General features: G+C 39.7%; 1 protein-coding gene across 1 annotated transcript in view; it reads right to left on the bottom strand.

The window, feature by feature from the left end:
• Positions 1 to 16,734: 16,734 nt before the first annotated feature.
• SLC16A10 (solute carrier family 16 member 10) overlaps positions 16,735 to 25,108 on the bottom strand; it is a gene marked incomplete at its 5' end in the record, with an annotated part of 172,611 nt that continues 164,237 nt past the window's right edge. Inside the window, 2 exon segments of the mRNA XM_006157003.3 lie at positions 16,735 to 17,736; positions 24,142 to 24,370. Coding sequence (XP_006157065.2) covers positions 17,504 to 17,736; positions 24,142 to 24,370 — 462 coding nt within the window.

Here is a 25,108-nt window from a genome sequence, read left to right as displayed (position 1 = left end):
TTTAAGGTACTGGACTTCCACATGGTCAACCGAGGCTCAAGTCCCCAACCAGTGACTTGAAAATTGTACCGATCACATGTGCATAAGTGTCCAAAATCCCAGAAGGAGAATGGAGGAGAAGGAACTCTGACATGGCCATCCCCTGTCCCCAGGGGGACAGCCGAACAGGTTTCCTGAGTGAAGGAGTGAGAGCCGGGACAAGCGGCGTAGTGTTACAGCACGGAGAAGACAGTGTCGTCCGTTTATTGTGGGCAGCACGGTACAGCACAGAGACGACACAGTGTCGCGTCGTCTACTGTGAGCAGCATGGAGACGACGCGGTGTCACAGCTCTTCAGGGTCGTCCGGAGACGATGTAGTGTTACAGCTCTTCAGGGTCTCCCAGGTCGTCTGGAGACGATGCAGTGTCAGCTCTTCAGGATCTTCAGGGTCGTCTGGAGACTGCACAGTGTTTCAGCTCTTCAGGCTCTTCAGTTGTCGTCTTCCTGGTCGTCGTCGTCGTCTGGCTACTGTGGGCCAGGCATCGTGGTTATATACACTCTGGTGGGTTGTAAATGGTGGGCCGTGATTGGTTGTAAACGGTGGGCTGTGATTGGTTGTAAATGGTGGGCTGTGATTGGTTGCTTTTGGACCAATCATGAGGTGCTGGATATGCAAATTTCAGGGATTTTAGTGGCCAATCAGAGCAAAGTTTCGAAGGTCAGGTTTTTGGAAGGTAACCAATCATGGCAATTGTTTGCTCACTGAGAAACCTTGGCAGACTCGCTGGTGCGCAGCCTCCCACAATCCCCCCTGGGGGTGACTTCTTACTTTGCCTCTCCTTGTCTCTTTCCCGCAAGCACACATGCCCTATGGCAAAAACTTTAAAAAAAAAATAGAGGTAGTGAGCATATTATGATTATAGTCCCACTCATTCACTACTACATATGAAATGCCAGCAGTGAGTGGTGTTTACTGGCCCCATTAAGAGTTCAACACTGAACGCCACCTCAGGGAAGATGTTCATATCCCCATATGCTTCTCCATTGCAATGGTGCTGCATTTCCTGATTTGGATCAATGTCCACAGGTTCTACCTGGTCCATTTCACCAGTCTCTTCTACTTCTTCCTCTCAGGTAGGCATTTTTCCAGCAACCAGAGTTTATCAGGAGGCAGCCATTTTCAGAGAAGTTTACCTTAAATTTTATAATTAAGCAACCCTTTTCATATGATCTATGATAAAGTGGCATGCCTTCGTTTAGCACACACTTGATATCACCATGCTTGAAGATTTGACCTGGATGAGAGGCGATGTCCATTGGCAAGCTAAAAATCACTACCCGCTCCAACCTCTTTAATTGCCTGTTCTCCTTTGTCATATAATTCTCTTTTCTTCTCATCACAGAGAGCACTTCATAAGCTTGAGAAATCTGTTTAAACTTCTTGCCTTCATTTGGATTCTTATCATAGTGGTACTTCAAGGCTAGTTTCTTATGAGCCTTCTTCAATTCTTCCTGGGTTTGACCCCCAGAACATCATAGTAAGTGGTTTATTTCACCATTTTCTTCGGCTGGTGTTTGGGCTGAGGCTGGCATGAGTAAGTGAGAAGGTGCATAGAACCAAGCACAACTCGGGCAACTGCCACTCCTCAGCTTCTGACTAAGCACTCTGGAAAACTCCCTCTTGTCCACATTTTTTAAAAAGAATTATTTATTTCATTTTATTTATTAATTCATTTATTTTTATTTGACCACACACACACAGAGCAAGCCACCAGGTTCAGGACTTGAACTGTGGTTCAACCATGTCCACATTTTTAATGGCTATTTTTAAATTTATTTTGGTGGCTTGGACTAAATTAGAGGTTTTGTCCTCAAGGTCAGAAATTCATTCTTCTGCATGGTCTAATCTGCTATTAATACTTTCAGGAGAGATTTTTATTTCCTTTATTGTATTCTTCATCTCCAGGAGTTTGGTTATTTTGTTTGTTTGTTTGTTTGTTTGTTTGTTTTTTGTCATAGGGTGCATGCACTTACAAGAAAGAGAGACAGAGAGGGAAGGAAAGTAAGAAATCACTCCTTAGGGGGGTTGGCCATACCAAAATTCCTTCTCCATTTTCCTCATGGGATTTTGGGCATGCACACACACAAGTCCAGCATGTTTTTCAAGTTGCCAGGTTCAGGACTCTAACCACAAAGTTGGCCATGTGCAGTCCAGTGCCTAAACCACCACATCACCTGCTGGTCCTTTTTGATTCTTTTTAAGGATATCTATTTCATTATAGAGTTCCTCCTTCATGTCATGGAATGGTTTTCCCATCCAGGATTGTTTTCTCTTGCATCTCAATAAACTTTGTTATAATCAGTATTCCAAATTCCTTTTTCAACGTTTCTCTGATTTCCTGTATTTTATCCACTGTTGATAAGGAGCTATCATGTTCCTTGTGGGAGAGATATTTTCTTGTTCTTTTCCCCCATTTCTTGTGTCTCCATTGACTTGGGGGGCATGTGGTAGAGAATTCACTTCTTCGTAATTTTTAGATTAGATTCTGTAATGTCAAGGGAGACAAAAACAGCCTTGGGTCCCAAGTGTGCCCTTGGCAAAGTGGTCCAAGAGGGCCCAGAAGCCAGCCACATCCTTTCAGATCGGAGTGCTGCCACTGGCTATGGAATCCTGATTGAAAATGGTCTGCTGGCTTGTAGGGCACAGGGCAGCACTCTCGCTGTTGGGGGTAGGAGAAGGGCATTCTGTTCTTCCCAGAAGCTGTGTGCATGTGTACTTTCTGGCATTGTGCGTTAGCTAAGCACCAGTTTCGTGGTCCTGTTTTTCAGGAGTGTTGGAATCTGCAGTAGGGGTCTGGGGCTTGCAGTTACAAAGGAGTTTCCCATTTTCTTCTCCAGAGGGGAGGTGGAGGGGAGATCTGCCAGAGCTGGACCAGCTTCAGATGAATGACTCCCCCTTTCCTTTTCCAAGCAGAAATTACATGTTACAAAAGTTCCTGTCATCTTTTTCTTGCACTTCATCAGTCATGCCTCATTCCTCTGCTGGCATCTTAGGCATTTATTAGACTTTTATCCCAGAGAGACACGAGGGTGGATTTTCCTAGTTAACCATCTTAATCAGAACCATTCTGTACTGTAGTTTTAATAACCAGAATCAGAGATGGAGAATAAAAACAAAGCAATCAAAATTAAGAGCTTGGCAGCTCTACAGAGAACAAAAAATATGCTCATGTTTCTTAAGTACTAAGTGCTTCACAAGCAATTAGAGTCACAGGCATGAATAAAGGAAGCCACTTTAGGCCTTTAAGCACCCTGTAAGCAGGTCTTCCCCTATCCGTATGTAGAGGAGGCCCCTTATCCAAAGTGCTAGAGCCCGCTCTGCCTTAGAACCTAGGGGAAACTGGACGTTCCAGATGGCTTCTTAGCTATTTTGGTTTGATCACTGCCATGTAGGATTACACTTGACACCGCCTGCTCAAAAAAAGTCTACAATCTGAAAAGTGAAGCATTTCTCCCCATGATGACAAGGACTGTTGTGCTGCTAAACTAGGAGCAAACTTCATTAGTAGCAGTTTTTTTTTTAAGATTCAAAGTAATCTACATAAACACTCACTTGTTCATTTATTTAGTCATTAAACAATTATTGAATACTTAGTATGTACCAGCGTTGAAAGAGTTAAAAACCAGAATTCCTGCCTTTGTACACAAGAATGAAACTAAAAAAATACATTTGTAATGTAATGTTAGGTGTAATGATAACTACTCCATAGAAAAATAAGTCAGGATAAAGGGGAAAGAGAATTGGTAGCAGAGGGTTATTTTAGATTAAGGTTTAGGGATGGCTCCTGTGAAGAGGAATTGAGCAGGATTTGAACACATACCAACTAGAAAAGTAAGAAGTGAGGAACCAGCCATGTAGGAAGAGCATTCCAGAGAAAAGGGAAAGGGCAAGGTTTTCAGGAATGACCTTGGCATGAATGACCCAGAGCAGCTGGAGCAGTGTGAATGAAGGGAAAATTGAAAATCAGGCCAGAGAGCTAGCAGGGTTTCCGATCATGTCTGGCCTTCTTTTAAAGACTTTCAGACGACAGTGGAAGATTATACCAGGTAGCTAACATTTGGGGACAGTCTTGTGGAACTGAAGCCTCAAACTGTAGGATGTGACACTGTCTCCAAGTAGAAAAGTGTCAGAATTGAGCTGGTGTTCATTGCAGAACTGATTGCTTTCGTACTGGTAGGGAGAAAAACACATATTCTGGAAGGTGATCTATGTTATGGGTGTACTGTAGGTAAAACTGAAACTGTTTCTTCCTTGCTGTAGTTGACATACCATATTTCCTTGTAAAGTTGTCACTTAGTCTTGATGGTTTCATTGCATTATTAGAGAAAAGCATATTAGCATTATTTGTCCACTATTCATTTGTGGACAAAGATATAACACCTAATTTAAAATATTCAACTGAACATTGATAAATAAAGTGCCTCAAAGCTCAGCAAATAGTCTAGGGGTACCAGAAGAGAGTGGTATTCAAGTTGTATGCTATAAGGATTCAAAATACATCGAGACCAGCAGTTGGCGTAATAGCTAAGTTGCTGGACTCCTATGTAGTCGACCATGGTTCAAGTCTCTGACCCAGTGGCTTAAACTCATGATGGGCGCATGTGCGTGCATGCCCAAGATCCTGAGAGGAGAATGGAGGAGAAGGGATTGTGGCGTGGCCACCCCCGCTTTCTGTCTCTCTGTCTCTCTCTCTGTCTTTCTGGTGAGCACAAATGCCCTATAGCAAAGACCTCTCAAAATAAATAAATAAATAAATAAGAAGAAAAAAATACAAAATTTGTTTCTTAAAAAAAAAATTCTGTATTTATTTAATTCCATTTGTTTGAGTTTGTTTTTGTTTTAATTTGACCAGTCAGAGACAGAGATAGAAAGAGAAAGGGAAAGTAAGAAAGCAAGCTGTCAGGTCTGGGACTCGAACTGCAGTCGGCCATGTGGGAATTCAGCACCTTTAAACACCACGCTACATGCCAGCCCCTTCTAAATCGTTTATTTATTCATTTATTGTTTAGGTTTTTGCCATAGGGCATTTGCACTCACCAGAGAGAGACAGAGAGAGGGAAAGTGAGAATTCACTCCTCAGAGGGGATGGTCATGCTGCAATCCTTTCTCCCCCATTGTCCTTTCAGGATTTTGGGCATGCACACAAACACACCTGGGGTGAGTTTCAAGGCACTGGGTCTGGGACTTGAATCATGTGGTCAACCATGTGGGAATCCAGCACTCCAACCACCACACCATTTGCTGGTCCCTCATTTAATTTTTTTAAGTTTTTTTTTTTTTTTCTTCCATGAACAAGAGAGAGTCAGAGAGACAGATAGCTTCCCTAACAGGGTCTTGACACTGCAATGCAACCCCTGCATCAGCCAGGTTCAGATCATGGAGATGCATGTATCCACTGTACTCAAGGAGGTTTCCCGGCACTAACTGAAACCTGTATCAGCCTTGCAGACTGACATGTTTTATTGCTGTACCACCATCTAGCCCTCTAAGTTGCTTCTTGATAAAAGTTCTTATATAGTAAGAAATTCAAAGTTACTACTTTTGTTCTTAAGTTCCAACACTCTATAAAGTTTATAGGATGGCTATTGCTAGGTGGCAGAGCCTCACTTAACCAATAAAAGGTGTTTGCACTCCAGTATCTGAAGATTTATCTTTGTTTGAAAACCCTGTTTATCACAGGGCTATGTCATCTAAGGCAGAGCCTTTGAAAGGAGGTGCCCATTTATTCACGACTCTTGTCAACTGCACTCTAGTGCCACTAACCCCATAACTACAATCAAATCTCAACATCTCCAGGGGAACGGGTAGACTATAATCCAGGAAGAAATACCTTACACATCAGAAGAATTGCAATACTTTTTGTTAATGTATATTACTGGAAACCTGGTGAATGTGTGGACGTAGATGATCTCAATAAAAGCAGAATATGACGCTAGGTCCAGCTGAATGCATTGATAGGGTGCACTTTACTAGCTATTGTGGATTCTTTTTTTCTTTCTTAATTTCCAGAGGGTGCATGCACTTGCCATCTCCCACTAGTGCATGGTCACGCCACAACCCCTTCACCTCCATTTCTCCATCCTGTTGGATGCACAGACACCTGCATGTTTTCAAGCTCCCAGAGCTGGGATCGAACTGTAGTTGGCCAGGATCTGGCTCCCTTTATCATTATGCTGCCGGGCCAGCCCAATATTGTGGTTCAAAGTGTTAGTTCACGCAGCTGACGATGATAAACAGCTTACTTGGTTGACTGACTAAAATTTTGACTCACTCATGGTGTAGAGTTATTAAAGTTGAGATGCTAGAGCTTTCTTGGCAAGATGTGAAGGAAATCCAAAGGCTACCTCAGTCTTTTTCCTTAGCAGACTTCAATGCTAAAACATTTTGGAGCCAACTAAGAAATATGTGGAAAATCACAATCTTTGTAGTCAGTGAAAAACTGACTACAAAGGGATTGGCAATTATCTTTGACACAAATGATAAGATAAATATGGAGATTATGATGACAGGACAGAATGTAACTACTGTTAGCCCTGAGCCCTGATAATGTAGAAATGTAGCTAACAAAAGTTGAGAGGCAAAGGACTGAAAAAGGAGCATGAAAATTAGACCAGTCTATGACCTGGTGATTAAGGGACCTGGTTCCCATGGCTGACTTCACGGTTCAAGTTCCCAACCCAGTGGCCTGAAAAACATAGCCAGGCACATGTCTGGTATCCTAAATCCCAAAAGTTAGGAGAAATGGAGGCGAGGGGATTATGGCATGACCACTTCCCGTAGGGAGTGCTTTCTTCTGCCCTCTGACCCTCTCTGGCAAGTGCATATGTCCTCCAGCAATTTTTTTAAAGAACTATTTATTTATTCAATTCAATTTGTATTATTTTAAAATTTTTGACCAGAGAGAGAAAGGGAAACTGAAAAAGAAGCCACCAGGTCTGGGATTTGAACCATGGTTGGCCATGTGGGAATCCAGTGACTTTAACCACCACACTACTTGCCGGCCGAGCAATTTTTTTAAAATGATGAAATACTGATTTTCAAATCTTTAATAACTAGGGGCCAAAAGCTTTTTATTTTTCTTATTTAATTTCTCAAGTCAAGCATTTCATCTTCTGCAAAATTAGAAGGTACCTAGGTTTTCCATGAGTGCCCTCTTCAACTGCATTATGCTAATATTGCATTGAAATTTAAAATACAGTGTTATATAAAGGGACTTTTCTTTTGGAAGTATCTGTCATCTGAGTCCCTACTGTTACAAGGTTGAATATGGAGGAGTACTCATTGCTATTGAGTATCAGTGCTTCTAGACTCTCTCAGTGGACAGAGCTAGAAAATGCAAGGAGACTTCAAGTGGAAAAATTAAAGTACAAGTTTATTTCAGTACAGACAATTTTGTGTGTACATGTATATTTTCGAAGATTTCTAAAATTTACTTAACTTTAAGGACCAGCAGTTAGCATAATGTCTATGTTGCTGGACTCCCATATAGTCGACCGTGGTTTGAGTCCCGAACCCGGTGGCTTAAACTCACACTGGGCACATGTGTGTGCGTGCCCAAGATCCTGAGAGGAGAATGGAGGAGAAGGGATTGCAGTGTGGCCACCCCCCACCCCGGGGGTGATTTCTTGCTTTATGGCTCTGTCTCTCTCTGTCTTTCTGGCTAGAGCACACACGCCCTATAGCAAAAACCTCTCAAAAAAATAAAAAAAAAAAAGAGAGAAATTTATTTAATTTTATTTATCATTATATTTTTACATTTTCTACTGAGAAAAACAGAGAAAGTGAGAAAACAAGCCACCAGTAATTTTTCCTCCCCCTGTCTTCTATCTGGGAATTCCATAAATAAGATCACAAAGCCTTATAGGCATTTGCAAAAAAACATTTTATTACATTTAATGAGAATATCACGTTTTCCACAGTAAAATAATCTTATCCTCCAAGTGATTACAAAGCTCTTATTAAAAAGATTTTGGATATCTATATTAAATTTCACATGATAAAAAAATCAATTATAAATTATTCTCTTTAAAAGAAAATATCATTTTTTAAAAAGACAAGTACTAAAATACTGCATACCAGTCAAATCTAGCATGATTATTTAGAATAGTGATCTATATTTAAACAACAGTTGTGCCCAAAATGGCATCCTATGTAGGTAAGGAGAAAAGGAAATCTAGGCTATTGTGTGCGACATGCATGCAAAATACATTTTGGGGCGGGGGTAATTTGGTTTTGATGATAAAGATAAAGTATGTTTTTCTAACTTTCAAAATATACAAAATAATTTAAAATTCTTCAGGTAAATATTAAAACAAAATAAGTTGACATGAAAAATGTCATATTATACTAGGAAATACTTAAAATACCCAGTCCTCCCTTAATAATACTGCAGGGTTCAATTTGTTGTAGCTTTAACTTTCAGGCTAAAATAAACCAGTAGGAGAACAAACTGACAAAATGCAACTAAACCAAGCACTGTACAATGCTTTTACAATCTTAAATTTCTCAAACCACAATATATTATGTCAAAAGTTATCATTAAAGAGATGTTTATTCTCATTTTACTGTAACTTCTCATTTTAACAGTAGAAAGACTTGAAGCCACTATACTCAATTGTGAATGCATGGGCAAACTAGAAAAATGATACTATGTATTCTTTTCCTAATTTGTATCTATAAAGTCCTCACAATAGTTAAAGCAGTCTCTAGCCCTTAGTAAATTACAGGTCTGACATTTGCTGACATTGACCCACATGTAGTAAGAACTTACTAACTTAAGTCTTTATGCCAAGTATGAAAGATGAACGATGATACTTCAGAGAATTGTTAAAAATACTTATAAAATAGCTGTAAGAGTTTACAGACTAACAAAAACCCCCGTTTCAGTCTGAAAAATAGCTAAATATCTTCAAATGGTCAAACGTCTACATAAGCAAACTCAGGTGAAAAATTACATATGTCATTGTTTTCACGTTCCCTCATAGTTACTGAATATTTTTGAGTAGCTCGCTTTGTGCTAGAAACACTGACAAGGTACTTTGTCTTTAAAGTTACTACTGTCAGAGGCTGTGTTTGTAAGAAAGTTTCATTTGTGATGATTTTCTTGTGAGTTTCCTAATTTAAAATCTTCAGTGCTAACAAAAATTACATATTTCTGAGTAGACACTTGAACTCAGTAATTGCTTTAGGTGAGGTTTCCTTTCCTCAAATGAGTATACAAAATGCAACAAGCATAGTATTGCTGGACTGCGTATCTTCTATGTGTTAGAGAGACTAAAACAAAATAATTATGCAAGGAACATGAAGTTTAGCACCAATCTTGATCGAATATTTCTTTGGTAGGAAAAAGAAAAGGCATGAACTACACAGGCGGTCCATCCATAGTCTAGGGTCAAAATATTCAATATATCAATGTCAACAACAAACCCAAAGTCCCTGAAATGTCCTAATATAAACTGAATTATGAAAAATATGTGAGGGAAGATTGTAGTAGAAAGATTTATGTGTTTACACATGTTAAAAAGGTCTAACAAATTAACACTCCTAATAACTGACAGATACTGAAAAGTACTATCTCTTGGGTCGTCAGGAAAGTCATGAGACATTTTGACACAAAAAAATTCATCATGGCTTTCGCAACAACCTAATAGTAAAGTATAAATGTCATATATCACAGCTGTCAAACAGTATCACAAATCTGATTTGATTTCTATGTTTATCTTAGAGTGGCAGTTCCTATCACCATTGGCTTAGTAACATTCAACTCCAAAATATTCCTACAATACTCATGTGGAAAGGCAAGGAACTATCTTTAATTAGACTTGGAACTCGTGGGTTCCCTCCTATGCTGTTGCCAGACTCAACAACAGCATTTTCAGAAACTCCCGTGAGACAAAACGTACTGCCACGGTACCTGCCCCACTAGGAAAGGAGTGCCTCTTGCAGGGGAAGTTGTGAGGTTCAAGCACAACTGCACACTCTGTTATCCTTGATCATCTATCTCCTGCCAATGGAAACAAGACCTTTTCATCAGGAAGCTGCCAGTGCCGTTGAAGAAGCCACTGGGCAAGCTTCTTAGGAAGTGTTCATTATTGTACCTTATTATAAATTTCAGTTTTTTACCTTTCTCAGATCCACAAGCCACATTCGTTGATACTCCTTTTTTTTTCTTTTATATCTATCAGAATTAAGCATTTAAGAAATTTTTATTGGTACTTTGACTCCCTTAACCACTTGTACTCCCTTGCCTTTTAATTCCAGAATCACCATTGGCTCCTTTCTGACAAAGCAGGAATTGATTCTGCTGGACTTTCAGCTGGAAAACTGAGGTAGGCGATTGTTATGGTCAAGTGAATTGTGTCATCAAGTACTTTGAAGTTTTATTGTGTTCCCAATGTCTTTCCAACTTACTCATGAAAATGGTGAAATCTTCCATTTCAGAAATGAGGTAGCCTCCTATATTGTATATCTGTCGAAAAAAAAAATAGTACTGTAGTGGGATATATTTTTCCCGGAAAGTAAGACTGTACCCATTTGGTATGATAAATTGAGCATTAAGAGGTTTCCTTGAATGTGGAGAGGTCAAGATGATTAAAGCTTACTGCTTGGATTTCTATTTCTTTCCCTTTTTCAGGAGAGAAATTTTTGCTGTAGGGTGCATGCACTTGCCAGAGAGACAGAGAGACAGAAAGCAAGAAATCACTCCCCCACGCCCCTGGGATGTTGGTTGTGCATGCACACATGCCTGCGTGAGTTTTAAGCCGCTGGGTCTGGGACTTGAGCCACAGTCGACTATGTGGAAGTCCAGTGACAAAACCATTATGCCATCTGCTAGTCCAGTTTCTTTCTTTTTTAAGAGATTTTTACAGAGATTTTTTGCTATAGGGCATGTGCGCTCACCAGAGAGACAGACAGAAAGTGATAAATCACCCCCCCCAGTGGGTACGGTTATGCCACAATACTTTCTCCACCATTCTTGAGATTTGGGGCATGCATGCACATGTGCCCAGCATGATTTTCAATTCGCTGGGTCCAAGACTCAAACCACAGTTGAGTACATGGGAGTTCAGCAATGTAACCATTACACTATCTGCTGGTCCCAAAGTAGACTGTTATTTTTTTTTTTAAGAATTATTTTATTTATTTACTTATTTATTTTAATTTGACCAGAGAGGGCCAGAGAGAGAAAGTGAGAAAGCAAGCCACAGGTCTGGCACTTGAACCACTGTCGGCTATGTGGCAGTACAGCGCCCTTCACCACCGTGCCACCTGCCAAATTTTTAAGTCAAATTTAAAAATTTGATTATTTTTAAAAAGACAAGTAAACTACATGTTTTAAGCTCCAGGGTTTCTCTGAGTGATTAAAAGATGAATCAAAGATGAAAATGAAAATTTTCGGGACCAGAAGGTGGCGTGGTAATTAAGGTGTTGGACACTTCCACATGGCTGACCACAGTTCAATTCCCGGACCTGGTGCCTTACTCCCTCCTCCCCTTTCTCTGTGTGTGCGGTTTTCTCTCTGGTCAAATTAAAAGCAACAAACAAAGTAAATGGATAAATAAAATTAAATAAATAATTCTTTTAAAAAAAGAAAAGAAAGTGAAAATTTTCATGGGTCCTTGTGGTCTCAGGAGTCACCACATTTATGGTGGATTAGTAATTAAGGATCTAGCATGTATGCTAGTCTCACACTTAGCTATGAGCATTTGACCCTTTATTCTTGAGAATTCTAACCTATTACTCTATAGTATATTTATAACACACAGCACTAGTCTGCCAACAAATAAAACGGTACACATGGCTGTGGCTATGAAATTACTTGAGCTCAGGAGCTGGTTGTCTACCTCGTTACTATTTGCCCCTGGAACCACTGTCTAACTCAGCTTTACACACTCTTTATCTCCCTTAGACCACCCATCATCAAAAATCATGAGTATGATATCAGCAGAACTAAAAAGTCAATTAAGTAGTAAGTCCTTCTTCTCGTATAGCCTTATTCCATATTACTCATCACCATTATGAAGAACAAATTACTCTTCTACAACAAGACAGAAGTTTTGTCTTTTAAGAGTAATGCATTTTCCTAGTAGCAGAGGACATGCATGTAAAAAGGAAGCAGTAGAGCTTTACCTCCTCCTTTTAAGAGGACACCATCTTTAACCCTGCACAGAAATTGTTGTTCTTGTTTATGCCGGCAGTGATGAAGTTTTCAGTGTTGGAAACCTCTTAAAGAGTTTTAAATACTTGTTTAAGTATTCACATATTGTAAAATTGGTGCTAATTAGTTCATGCATTTCCATTTGTATCTCTAAACTCCAGGAATTTACTCTCCATTCACATATGATATAATCCAGCCTAGGGTGCTTCCTAATGAACCATTAGGAACTTCATCTGCGAGGCCTGCTGTATCCCAAGTCATCCTTCATAATGTGCTCTCAGGACTGTTAACAAATCCTTGATGGATTATGAAAATCAAACTACAAAAGTATGCGGTCTGAAAATATTTATGCTAAGTACCTTGCAGTCTCTTCCCTCAAAGCATTTACCTTAAAATTTTTAATAGAGAAGTCTTTACATGTTAACAAAAAATTTACCAATAATATGAAACTTAGTAGTTCCCTTAAATTTTTTTGCCATAAGGTACATGTGCTCACTGAAGAGACAGAGAGAGGGAAAATGAGAAATCATCTCTCAGGAGGGATGGCCATGCTGCAATCTCTCAGGATTTGGGGCACACACATGTACACCCGGCATGATCCCCAAGCTGCTGGTTTCAGGACTCTAACCATGTTTGGCCATGTGGGATTCAGCTGCCCCAACCTCCACACTACCTGCTGGTCCTTCCATTAAAAGTTATAATCATGAAAAAAAATTCAACATAGACCATTAGAACTATAAATTGAATACTGGGAGCAAACCATTCCCTAGGTTACACAAATTAGATAGTGATCCATTCTTGAAATTAGGGACCAGTAGGTAGTGCCGATCAATAACCAGGGGAACAAAACAAAGATGTTAACGGTCTCTTCAGGAGGCTTTTGAAGGATGGGGGAAAATAGAGGAAAATAGTGTATGAGTGATGAAGATAAAAATAATTTTTTGAAAGAGTAAGGGAAAACTCACAGGAGACAATGTGAAAGCGCACCACCGGCAACTCCTCATAGCCACCCACCCATGCTGTAGGCTGCCTACCCTCCTCTTGTACTGCACTTTCTATCCAGTTTTCTGTTGACTTAACACCAAAAGTCATCTGGACAGAGGACTGTTTGCAAAGCTATTGGTATAAATTAAAATATTCTTAAGTGTAGTTAAAAGGATTAATGTTCACTTTACAACTACGTATGCATTTACTTTAATGTTGAGGTTCCTCCGTACTTGGACAGAAGCCATGAATGAGATCATCTGCAACATGTGTAAATAGAAAATATGTGGGTAATAGTCTTATTTCTTCTTATGAATAGCAGTTGAAATTAATTCAAACACTACACAATTTTTAGTGGAGATTACAAATCCCATAGTGGGGATGTAAGGTTAAAAGCACTGCAACTATGATCAAAGAGATTTCCAAATTTTGAACAAAGCATTGATGACCTACGTGGTATATTATTACTTAAATGAATGGATCCCAACAATATCCACTGTAATAACATTTTACCAAAACATTTCTGGGAGTTCCTTGGGCATCTGTTAACAGTATCTTACAGAGTTTTTACAGAGGAAAATGATTGCTCCCTTCCTTACATTATTATTGGCCTCAAATGCTAGAACCTCTTAGATTAGAAAATTTACTGAGTCTTAGAATAAGGAGAATATGATAAAAAGCAAAGTTCTGGCTCTGTATTATTCTCCTCTCAGAAAGTGTCAGGATTTAAAAAAGAAAAAAGAAAATTAGGCTTATCAGGTCACTTACTGAAACAGTACCACTCTATTAAGAAATTAGAAAAGATTTACTTTACTAAAGTAGTATGTCTGATCTAAAACATTTAAATCTTTATGAAAGTCTCTGAGTGTTTTTTATTTCCTTGATTTACATAGGTTAGACTTTTAGGTCTTTTCCTACCAAACAACTATTGCTAAAACTATATATTACATAATTTAACATCTTACCTTTATACTTTTTCAATTGTATATTATTACAACAGAGTACCATCCTATAAGAATCTATAATAGTGGGGCTTTTTGTTATAGATCCAGTTTGAGTCATTCCATTATACACAAATACAATATTCTGAGATCTAAATTTTATTAAAATACTTGTTACTTTGGTGTTTTTATGTAAATAATAATCAAAGAAGACTAAGTCTTTAGGCTTCATATTATTCCCTTTTTTTCCCTTTCCTTAAAATTAGCCAAATTTCTAAATAAAAAAGTAAGGTTTTTACAGAGTAAATTTTCCATCTTAGAATTATTGTTTCTATAGAGCTAGGGGATGGCTTTAGATATATATTTTATATATATAAAATGGCAATTTTTTGTGGTTGACCTTAGACGAATGTTTTTGAACTTCTCAAAAGCATTGATATTAATGAGGAAGTAATGTTTTATATAACTGGAAATGAATAAATGAAGAACTTGGTAATGTATTACATTATCATGTCTAAATCATTTTCTTTTTTTTTTTTTTAAGAGAGATTTTTGCTGTACAGTGCTTGTCCTTACTGTAGAGACAGAAAGAAAAAGAGAGATCACTACCCCAGAGGGGAATAGTCACACCACAATCCCTTCTCCTCCATTCTCCTCTCAAGATTTTGGGCATGCACACACATGTACCTGGCATGATTTTCAAGCCACCGGGTCCAGGACTCAAACCACAGTTGGCAACGTGAGGGTTAAGTGCCTTAGCCACTACACTACCTGCTGGCCCCCTCAGTCATTTTCTAAAAGCTTAAATAAAATAAGAACATGAAAGGGCAGTGTGATCGAAATGTAAGTTCTTTTTCTACAGTAGAAACTTTCATAGACAAATTACGTAAGACCCGTGAATAGGAAGCATGAAACTGCTAGAAGTAATAAGTTGCCACTATGTATATGGCATAGTAGATTGTTAAATATCTTCACAAGCAAAATGATTTAAAATTGATTAAAAATAAATTCACATTTAGCATTTACACTCTAAACTTTCATGGTGGCTGATGAGAAAGCTGGAAGAAGTCATTGGGTTTTCCAGCTCTTCAGTTACAGCCTCACTTTCATCCAGCCCCCTGCCCGCCCCTCTGAAAGCAGCAGATACAAATCCATATGCCCTCTAAGTATCTGCATCTTCAGCAAGAGATAAGAAATGGAAGAGTTTTACCTTTTAGAAATGATGGAAGATAATAATAACATGATAGAATTACGTTTCTCATTCTATAATTAATTAGAAATTGGTGGATCCTGATGGCACTTTCAAAAAGATAGCATTCGGTCCAGCCAGCGGCGTGGTGGTTAAGGTGGCTGGATCCCACATGGCAATCTGTGTGACTCAAGTCCCAGACCCAGAGGCTTGAGAAACAATGGTAGTCATGAGCACATGTGTGCCCAAAATCCTGGAAGGAGAAATGGAGGAGAAGGGATTGAGGCATGACCATCTGCCATGGGGGAGGGGGTTCTTTCTCTCTTTTCCTCTGTCTCTCTCTGGCAAGCATATGCACCCTCTAGCAAGTTTTTTTAAAAAAGAAAAAAAGTATTTTTTTTTTTCAGGTGCACAAGCTACATTCAAGGAAGATCTAACATCATTTACACTTAGGGTTTAAATATACTTTGCATATTATTAACTATTTAAAAGGAATTATTTTAATTTTAATTTATTTTTTTTAGAAAGGGATTTTTACTATAGGATGTGTAAGCTCACCAGAGAGACAGAGAGAGATGGAGAGACAGAAAGCAAGAAATCACCCCCCCCACCACCAGGCGGGACGTCCACACTGCAATTCCTTCTCCTCCATTCTCTGTTGGAATTTTGGGCACACATGTACACGCTCCTGGTGTGTTTCTAGCTGCTCGGTCTGGGACTTGAATGCGGTTAACTACATGGGAGTCCAGTGACATAACCATTACGCCATCTGCTGGTCCCATATTTATTTTGTTTTAATTTGACCAGAGACCGAATGAGAGAGAGAGAGAGAGAGGAGGACTATGAGAAAGCAAGCCTCCTGGTCTAAGATTCAAACCACAGCTGACCATGTGGGAGTTCACATGGTGCCTTAACCACCATGCCACCTGCAAGCCCCACATATTAACTCTAAAAAGTACAACTTAATTTTAGGAATATAGGAAAGGTTTCTGTTTTTTTAAAATGAGTATGGGTCATGGCATGACTTTGGTTTTTTAACTTTAGATTCTCAAATCTAACAACTATCTTACATAGTCTATATATAGAGAAAGAAATAACGGGACTGTTGATGGGAAACACACATGGGATAAGTACGTATGAATGCACGGTTTTGCCTGAAAGTTTTGGAAATGTAGGAGTTGTTTTTCTTTGTAAGTACTTTTAACCAGTTAAGACCCATTAATTTCAAAAGCCAATGTAAGCAATTGTTTCTATCAGAAATAGTATTCTCCTCGTGAATACAAAGGGTTTCCCTTCCCTGCTCCCAGTTTGCTCCCTTAGCTGAAATCTGATAACTTGGTCAGGAAGACTTTTTCAAAAGTTGGGTCCTAGTGCTAACATATCCAGAAGTCAGAAAAATTCTAGGTTAAAATTGCCAGAATATCTTTTCATGCATTCTGTTATACTTTATTGTTACCATTGAAGCAAATTCAGGAATTTGGGGTGTCTCTGGCTACTTGAGTAAAACACACTACAAACCCAAAAGACACAAGTGTAAACAGAAGAGATGCTTGATTTCTGAACTGCCCTGCCCCTCTAAATATGAATAGGATCCTTGTTATCGCACGTGTTCATTCGGAATCCATTGTTAGAATTTGCTCCCAGGACACTGGAGCAAATCAGAATATTTTAATTCCATAACTTACTTAACAGCAGACAAGCAACTCTAACATGGACTTGAGGTTTAGGTAGATCTGCTATAATCTAGAATCCAAGCTTAAATTTTATACGTTTCCCAAGAGCAGAAGAAATTAAAACAGAGGTCCCAGCACTCACGACACCATGTGAAACAAAAAGCAATATTTCCAGTCCTAAGCAAACTGCAACCCTTTTAGTATAGCTTGAGGTATTTTTAAATATTTGTACAAGCTAAATAACATTCACAGTTTCCAAAATTGCTTTCTACTGAAATTTTCACAATATTTGACTTTCAGACATGTTTTCACGTGTCAGAATATCTGCCCTCAGACATGGAAATATCAGACAGCTCTTCAGTGGCAGGAAATGGTTCTTGTAGTAATGAGAGTTCTGTTTCCAATTCTTGTGCTATTCCTAGGTTGTGATTAAAAAAATAAGAAATTTGTAATTCATATAAAAGGGAACTTGCTTAAAATTCAAAAGGAAGTTCAGTCTGGTGGAGGTATATAAGACATTAAATAATAGAGTCATATTCTTTCTTGAAGATTCCAGATGAGCTTGACAGCAGAGAGTTCTGGTTCTCCAGCATTTTCTCTGACTTTTCTCCTGCAGTGGTTTTACTGATCTCTCTTTGCTTCTTACTGTGGATCCATGGGATAAAACAAAGCACAGCACCTCCAAGAAGGGGAGGGATTCCAGCGAGGTAGAATGCCACATCATAGGAGCCAAGCTTGTCACGTAGTAACCCTGAGAAGAGAAAAAGCTATCACTAAGAACAAGAGTGATTATTAGCAGTCTCAGATCATTCACACTGATGGGCTAGTCCCAGCCTAATGATGTCACCCCAGCAGGACTGGTTCAAACACCTTAGAAATATATTTGTAGGAAATGGACCTGAAATATACTTTCTGATAAGAGAAAAGAAAATATTTCATATCTTTAATCTGTGACCGAATACAAGCCTCTAGGTTTGCATATCAAGATATCACAGTACTTGGGAAAAAATATGTGCAACTAAACTTTGCTTTCTCAAAACTCTTACTTTTTCAAAACTCCTCAGAGGCCATGTGGGGTATTCTAACACATGGTTTACAGGTCCTTGATTCAACTGAAGGTGGACAGACTGTCCAGTTGAAATTTGTCTCATATGTACATACCTCAAAATGTCTACATTTCAAAACAGTCTTGTTAAAAAATTTTTATAAAATAACATGAAATTATTTAAAATGATAGCCTTGGGGTTGGTAGACAGTGTGCTGGTTGGGATGCTAGACTCCCACACAGTCGACTGTGGTTCAAGTCCCAGACCTGGAGGCTTGTTTTCTCACTTTCTCTCTCTCTCTCTCTCTCTCTCTCTGGTGAGTGTGCGTGCCCTATAGCAAATTTTAAAAATAATAGTAAATACATAAAAAAGAGAAAGAATGAACGAACGAACGAACAAGCTAGGCTATTAAATGTTAAATGAAATATACTAAGATTTCTTTTCTTTTTTTTCTTTTTTTTTGAGAGGTTTTTTGCTCTTAGGGCACGTGCACTCACCAGAAAGACAGAGAGAGACAGAGACAGAAAGCAAGAAATCACTCCCCAGGGAGGATGGCCATGCCACAATCCCTTCTCCATTCTCCTCTTGGGATCTTGGACACACACACACACACACACACACACACACCCACACACACCTGACATGAGTTTAAGCCACCGGGTCTGGAACCCGAACCACAGTTGACTACATGGGAGTCCAACAACATAGCCATTATGCCAACTGCTGGTCCCTTTTAATTTGACCAGAGAGAGAGAGAGAGATAGGAAAGGTGAAAAAGCAAGCCACCCAGTCCAGGACTCGAACCATGGTCGGCCATGTGGGAGTCCAGCGCCCGTAACCACCACACCACCTGCAGGCCCCAATTTCTTTTGTTTTTTAAGAGAGATTTTTGCTATAGGGCATGTGCGCTTGCCAGAGAGACAGAGACAGACAGAAAGTGAGAAATCATCCCCCAGGGGGATGACCACACCACAGGCCCTTCACTCTGCTCTCAGGATTTTGGGCACACATGCACAGGCACCCTGCATGAGTTTTAAGCTGCTGAGTGCAGGACTCAAACCACAGTCAACTACATGGGAGTTCAGCGATGCGACCATTTACGCCAACTGCTGGTCCTACTAAGATTTTAAAATTTCACTCAATTTCTTCAGTAGATTCAAAATCACTCATGAGTATGCTGTTTAGTTTCCACATATTTGTGTATTTTTGAGTGTTCTTTCTGTTGTGGATTTTAAGTTTAATTTTGCATTATGGTCAGAGGAGATGCCTAAAAAGTAGGATTTCTAGTCTTTTACATTTCCATAGGCTTGTTTTGTGCCCTATTATGTTATTAGCCTTTGAAAGTGGTCTATGTGCCACTGAGTGGGGGGTGATATGTCTTCTGTGTTTATTGGGAGAAATGCTCTATAAACGTCTGTCAGGTTTGTTTGGTTTATGGCATTGTTTAACTTTGGTGTCACTTTATTTATTTTTAATTTTTCATTTAGATCATCTGTTCAGTGGTGAGATTTGGGTGCTGAAATCCTCAACAATGAATATGTTTAAGTCAGTGTCTCCCTTTAGGTCTAAAAGTCTTTGATTAATGTATTTGTGAATGACCTGATGTTGTACATAAATATTTGTAATTGCTCTACTTGGTGAACTGATCTCTTTAATACTATATAATGACTGTCTATTTATGTAGATTTTATCTTGAAGTCTACTTTGTCTGATATTAAGATGGCTACACCTGCTTTGGTTTCTATTTGCATGGAAACCAAAGCAACATTTTACCCTCAGTCTGTGTGTATCTTACCAGTGAGGCGTGTTTTTAGCAAGCAGCAAATACAGGGCATTTCTTTTTTTAATCCATTCAGCCAATATATATCTTTGGATTGGACAATTTAATCCATTTACATTAAATATTAATATGTACAGATTTATAGCTGCCATTTGACTGGTTGGTTCCTGACTGCTGTGTTTTCTTGTTTCTTCTGTTATTATTTTTCTTTTCTGTTTGGTAGATTCCCATAGTGGAAGGGGATGAATCATTTGTCTTTGTGTGGTTGTTCTACTAGGGAATTTTACACCTTTGTGTGTTTCCACAGTTAATATGTCTTCCTCCTATTTCCAGATGTAGTGCTCCATTAAATATTTGAGAGCCAATCTAGTGTTGGTGACTTCCTTCAACTCTTGTTTAGGAGTGATTTTATTTCACCTTCAAATTTGAAGGAAAGTTTTGCTGGGAATATAGTATTCTTGGTTAGAACTCTTTCTCTTTCAGAATTCTGAAAATGTCATGCCATGCCGCCTTGGCCTGCATGATTTCTGCTGAGAAATCTGAGATTAGATAAAAGGATATCCTTTATAGGTAACTTGGCATTTATTTCTAACCACTTTTTAGATATTTTCATTTCTTTAACCTTTGGTATTTTGACTATAATGTGCCATGTAAAAGATCTTATGCTGAATGATTTGACAACCTTTGATATTCCTGGATATGGATATCTATCTCTGTACATTGAGGACAATGTCAGTTATTATTTCATGAAATAGTTTTTCTATGCCTTTCCCTATCCACTTTCTGGGAAATCCCTTATGTAGATATTTGGTCATCAAATCATGTCCCATAATTCCCATATATCCTTCCTTTTTTTTTTTTTTTTAATTTTGCTATAGGGCACAAGCAATCGCTGCACAGAGAGAGAGAGAGATAAGAAAGCACCTCCGAGGGAGGATGGCCACACCACAGTCCATTCTCTTCTCCCCTCTTGGGATTTTGGGCTTGCACACACACCGAGTGTTTTTCAGGCCACTGGAAAAGATAGCTGAGTGAAGATATCAGCTGAAAATAAGTAATGGCCTCTGTCTTGAGTGGGCTGTATATAGGAAGGATAGAGGTGTTGGCTGTGGCTAGTTGTTTCATTAGCCATTTGTCTGCAATTGAACTGTGCAATTGACCATAGGGATCCAGCCACCTCAACCACCATGCCACTTGACTGGCCCAACCCTCTTCATTTTTACTGGTTATTTTTTCTTTTTCATGTCTTGGACTATTTCAAAGGTTATGTCTTCATGTTCAGAAATTTTTCAGCATAGCATAGCCTGTTGGCGATCTGCTTTACAGAATTTTTTCAATTTCCTGTGTTGTATTCTTCATCTCCGGGATTTCTGTTTGATTCTTTTTTAAAATACATCTCTCTCTCTACTAAATCTTCCATGTCGTGCATGTTTTTCTCATCACCTGAAACTGTTTTGTTCACATCTCACTGAGTTTTGTTATAATCAATATTATAAAATCAATTCTTTTTTTTCTTTTCTTTATTTTTTGGAGAGGGTTTGTTATAGGGTGCATGTGCTCACCTATAACAAAGTTATAGGTGACAGAAAGCGAGAAATCACCCCCCAGGGGGGATGGCCATGCCGCAATCCCTTCTCCTTCATTCTTCTCTCGGAATCTTGGGCACACACCCACACATGCCTGGCGTGAGTTTTAAGCAACCAGGTCCGGGACTTGAACTGCAATTGAATACATGGGAGTCCAGCGACATAGCCATTATGCCAACTGCTGGTCCCTAAAATTCTAACAGTGCTCTCATTTCCTGCATTATGTCCATTACTAGTGTGCTCCTTTGGGGAAGAGGTATTTGTTTTTATCATTTCCTTGTGTATCTGCATTAATTTTTCAGCATCTGATGGAGAAGTTCTTCCTAATTTCTGGATTAAATTTTATAGTAGTGTCTTTGTTTGTTTGTTTTCTTTTTTCCTTATTGAAGACCACATTTCAGAGACACCAGTGGGGGTACTGGGGGCCTCCTGGCCTGTTTTTGGGTTCTAGGTGTGGTTAATGTCGTGTACTGGTGTTCCGACTGTAGAGGTAGGTTCCTTCAGAGTAATGGTGACTGCTGCCCTATAGAGTGGTTGTCTGAGTTCTCGGTAGGAATCAGGATCTTCCTCTTGAGTTAGCTGAGTGAAGATATCAGCTAAAAATAAGTAATGGCCTCTGTCTTGAGTGGGCTGTATATAGGAAGGATAGAGGTGTTGACTGTGGCTAGTTGTTTTATTAGCCATTTGTTTGCAATCTCTGGAGACAGAGGAAGCTGTCCACTCCAGTCCCTGGTTCTCTCCATAAAGATGGCAGCTCTCTGAAGATAGTTCAATGCAGGTGAGCACACCAGGGATTGTTGTGGGTATAGGACAGGGCTGGGTACTCCCTCCTGTAAGGCTGTTAGTCTGAGTGGGAATTATTCAGCTCGGGGAATGTGGCTGGGGTTGTCATGCTTCTGTGTGGCCAAGCGCCAGAGCTATAGCTGCATGTGTCTGCCTGCTAGGGCCCGGGCTAAGCAGAAGGAACTTTGCATGTTCAGTGGTGCCAGCCCCTTGCATCTGGTGGCCTGAGTGTCTCTTTATAGATGGAGGGGCAGCGCTGGGGCTGCTGCTTGTCTGCAGGGACAGGGATACTGTTGGCTTGTGTCATGTGGGAACTGTAGGTCTAGTAGTGCAAGCTACATGAGTCCAGTGGCACATGTGCACAGCTGGATAGAGGGAGTAGAGCTGCTGCCCAGTGAGAGCTGCCCATACTGGCCTATAGGACTGGGCTTCTAGGGCTAGAAAGTGGGTAGAGTGTTTGTTACTCTACCATGTTACTTTCCCTCAAGAGAGGAGATCCCTGGCACGCTCTTTGTAAGTTACCCCTCCCCACTCCTCCACTTACACTCCCTATTCAGGGAGGTCTGGAGAAGCTGCTGAGAAGCTGCTCCGGGGAAGGCAACAGAGGGGGCAGGGTACTGCTCCTGCTGTCCCGTGGGAGAGGGGAAGGGGAGTGGGAATTCAGTCCTGCCTGTCAGTCAGAAGGAATGCATGATTTGGTTCCTAGGGTGGTGCTGTGTGCCTGGGGTTTGGGGTGGAGGGAATTCCGCATTCCCTCTGGAGTGGCAGATCCTTGCAGCTCCCCTCTTGGTGCTCTCCTGCAGCTGGGAAATACTGGGATGTGAAGTAGAAGCAGGGAACTGGAAGCTTCAGTGGGAGTCCTACTTACCTCCCTCCTGTTGTAGGTGCCTCTGGTCGTCTCCAGGTCCTTTCTGAGTTTGGACATTTGACTTTTTTCTGTCTTCCACTTGAGGTTGGCACCTCAAACACTCCCCACATCCTGCTCTGTGTTCTCTCGGCCCCACCTCACTCCTCTATCCAACTTTCTTGCAATTTCCTATGAGCATATGCTATGATTGATGCCCCTCCTTGGCCATCTTGTCCTTCCTCAAATAACTCATACTTTAATTCCATTTTTTACAGACTTTTTGAAGTACTCTTGTACATTTGCATTTTGTCATAATTGTATTGAATCATCTTACACTGATTCACATTGGCACCCAAGTAATGTCATAAAACATAGTTATATTGTTATACAGAAGACTTCTAAAGATGAAATGCACATAACACAGAATTTACCATTTTGAAGTGGACAGTCCATTGGCATTTAGTACATTCACACTGTTGTAATAAATCATCACCTTATCTAGTTCCAAATTAGTTTCAAACTTATAAAAGGAAACTCCATCCCTAGTAGGTAGTTACTTTCCAATCCTCCTTCCCTGCAGTATCTGGTAGCCACCAATTCTCCATGGCTTCTCTATGGATTTGCCTATTCTGGCTACCTCATATAATGCAATCGTGCACTAGGTGACCATTTATATTTTGCTTCTTCGACCTAGCATAATGTGCTTATCAAATGTTCACAATGTTCATCCCTCTGGTATCAACATATATTAGTGCAGTGCTTCATTTCTTTTGAGTGTTGAATAATAATCCCTATGTTGATAGACACATTTTGTTTTTACATTAATGCACTGATTAAATGTTATTTTTCATCAGCTATCCCTTAGGAAGACAGAATCACTTACACAAAGCTTATATATATTAAATATCTTTTAGAATCTTCATCTTTTTAAAAAACTATGTTCCTGTTCCTGAGTAAAATATAGGAGCTGTGAAATCTGAAAGCCCAGATTACTGGTATACGTGTTTCTGAGTGTTTTAGATAACAGGATAAAGGGACTCCCCAGAAAACTTTGTCAATATACCATTTATAACCAATCTTGGAGTTAATATAATTACTTGAGAATCATAGTTACCTGCAATGGGTGGACCCACAGTCATGGGTATAGACATGAATCCGAGCAGAAATCCAATTGCTTGGGAGACATCCTGGGGACCAACTAACTCAAAGGCAATGGGGGCCATAATAGAAATGAAGCATCCATCGAAGAGACCCATGATGAGACAGACAGCAATGAGGGCTCCAAATACACTACACAGTGGAATCATCATGGACATCAGACCAATGAAGAGAAAGGAGAGTACCTAGGATAGAAGCCACAAGGTCAACTCTGCTCAGGAAAAATTAATGTTCTCATTTACCAAACAACATGCTTAGGACTTAAAAATGATGACTGGTCGATTCCTTTACCCCCTTGCTACTTCTTGGTTCACCTAACGCCTATAAACATCCCCTCTGAGGTCCCCTAATACTTTTCCATATGTCCCCTAAGGGATAAAAGGAAAGTAACTTTTTTTTTTTTAAAGGTTTTTGCTATAGGGCAAAACTCTGGTTTTGAAGTACACTCACCAGAGAGGAGAGATACAGAGAGACATTGAGGGAAAGTGAGAAATCATTCCTCAGGGAAGATGGCCATACACAATCCCTTCTCCTCCATTTGCTTCCTGGAATTTGGGGCATGCATGCACATGTTCCAGACATGGTTTTCAAGCCACCAAGTACAGGATCGTGGTAGGCCATATGGGAGTCCAGCCCCTTAACTACTATGCCACCTGCTGGTCCTACAAGTAACTATTTTTATATACTTATATTCGCTTCCAGCCTGCACACTCTTTGAGGTCAGAATCTGCAAACACACTCATCTCTGGACTAGATATAATGAGGTTTACTGATCTTGCACCTGGTCAGTTCTCAGCTCAAACTCATTCATCAAACACTTGGATTTTTTAAATTATTTATTATTATTTTAATTTGCTATAGGTCATGTGTACTTACCAGCAAGAGAGAGGTGGGGGGGGGGGGGGGTGGGAAAGCAGTTGTAT

This window comes from Tupaia chinensis, unplaced genomic scaffold (assembly GCF_000334495.1).
Source record: "Tupaia chinensis unplaced genomic scaffold, TupChi_1.0 Scaffold000527_1, whole genome shotgun sequence".
Taxonomy (NCBI): domain Eukaryota; kingdom Metazoa; phylum Chordata; class Mammalia; order Scandentia; family Tupaiidae; genus Tupaia; species Tupaia belangeri.
Note: the sequence above shows the minus strand (reverse complement) of the source record. Positions and strands in the feature narration are given on the sequence as shown.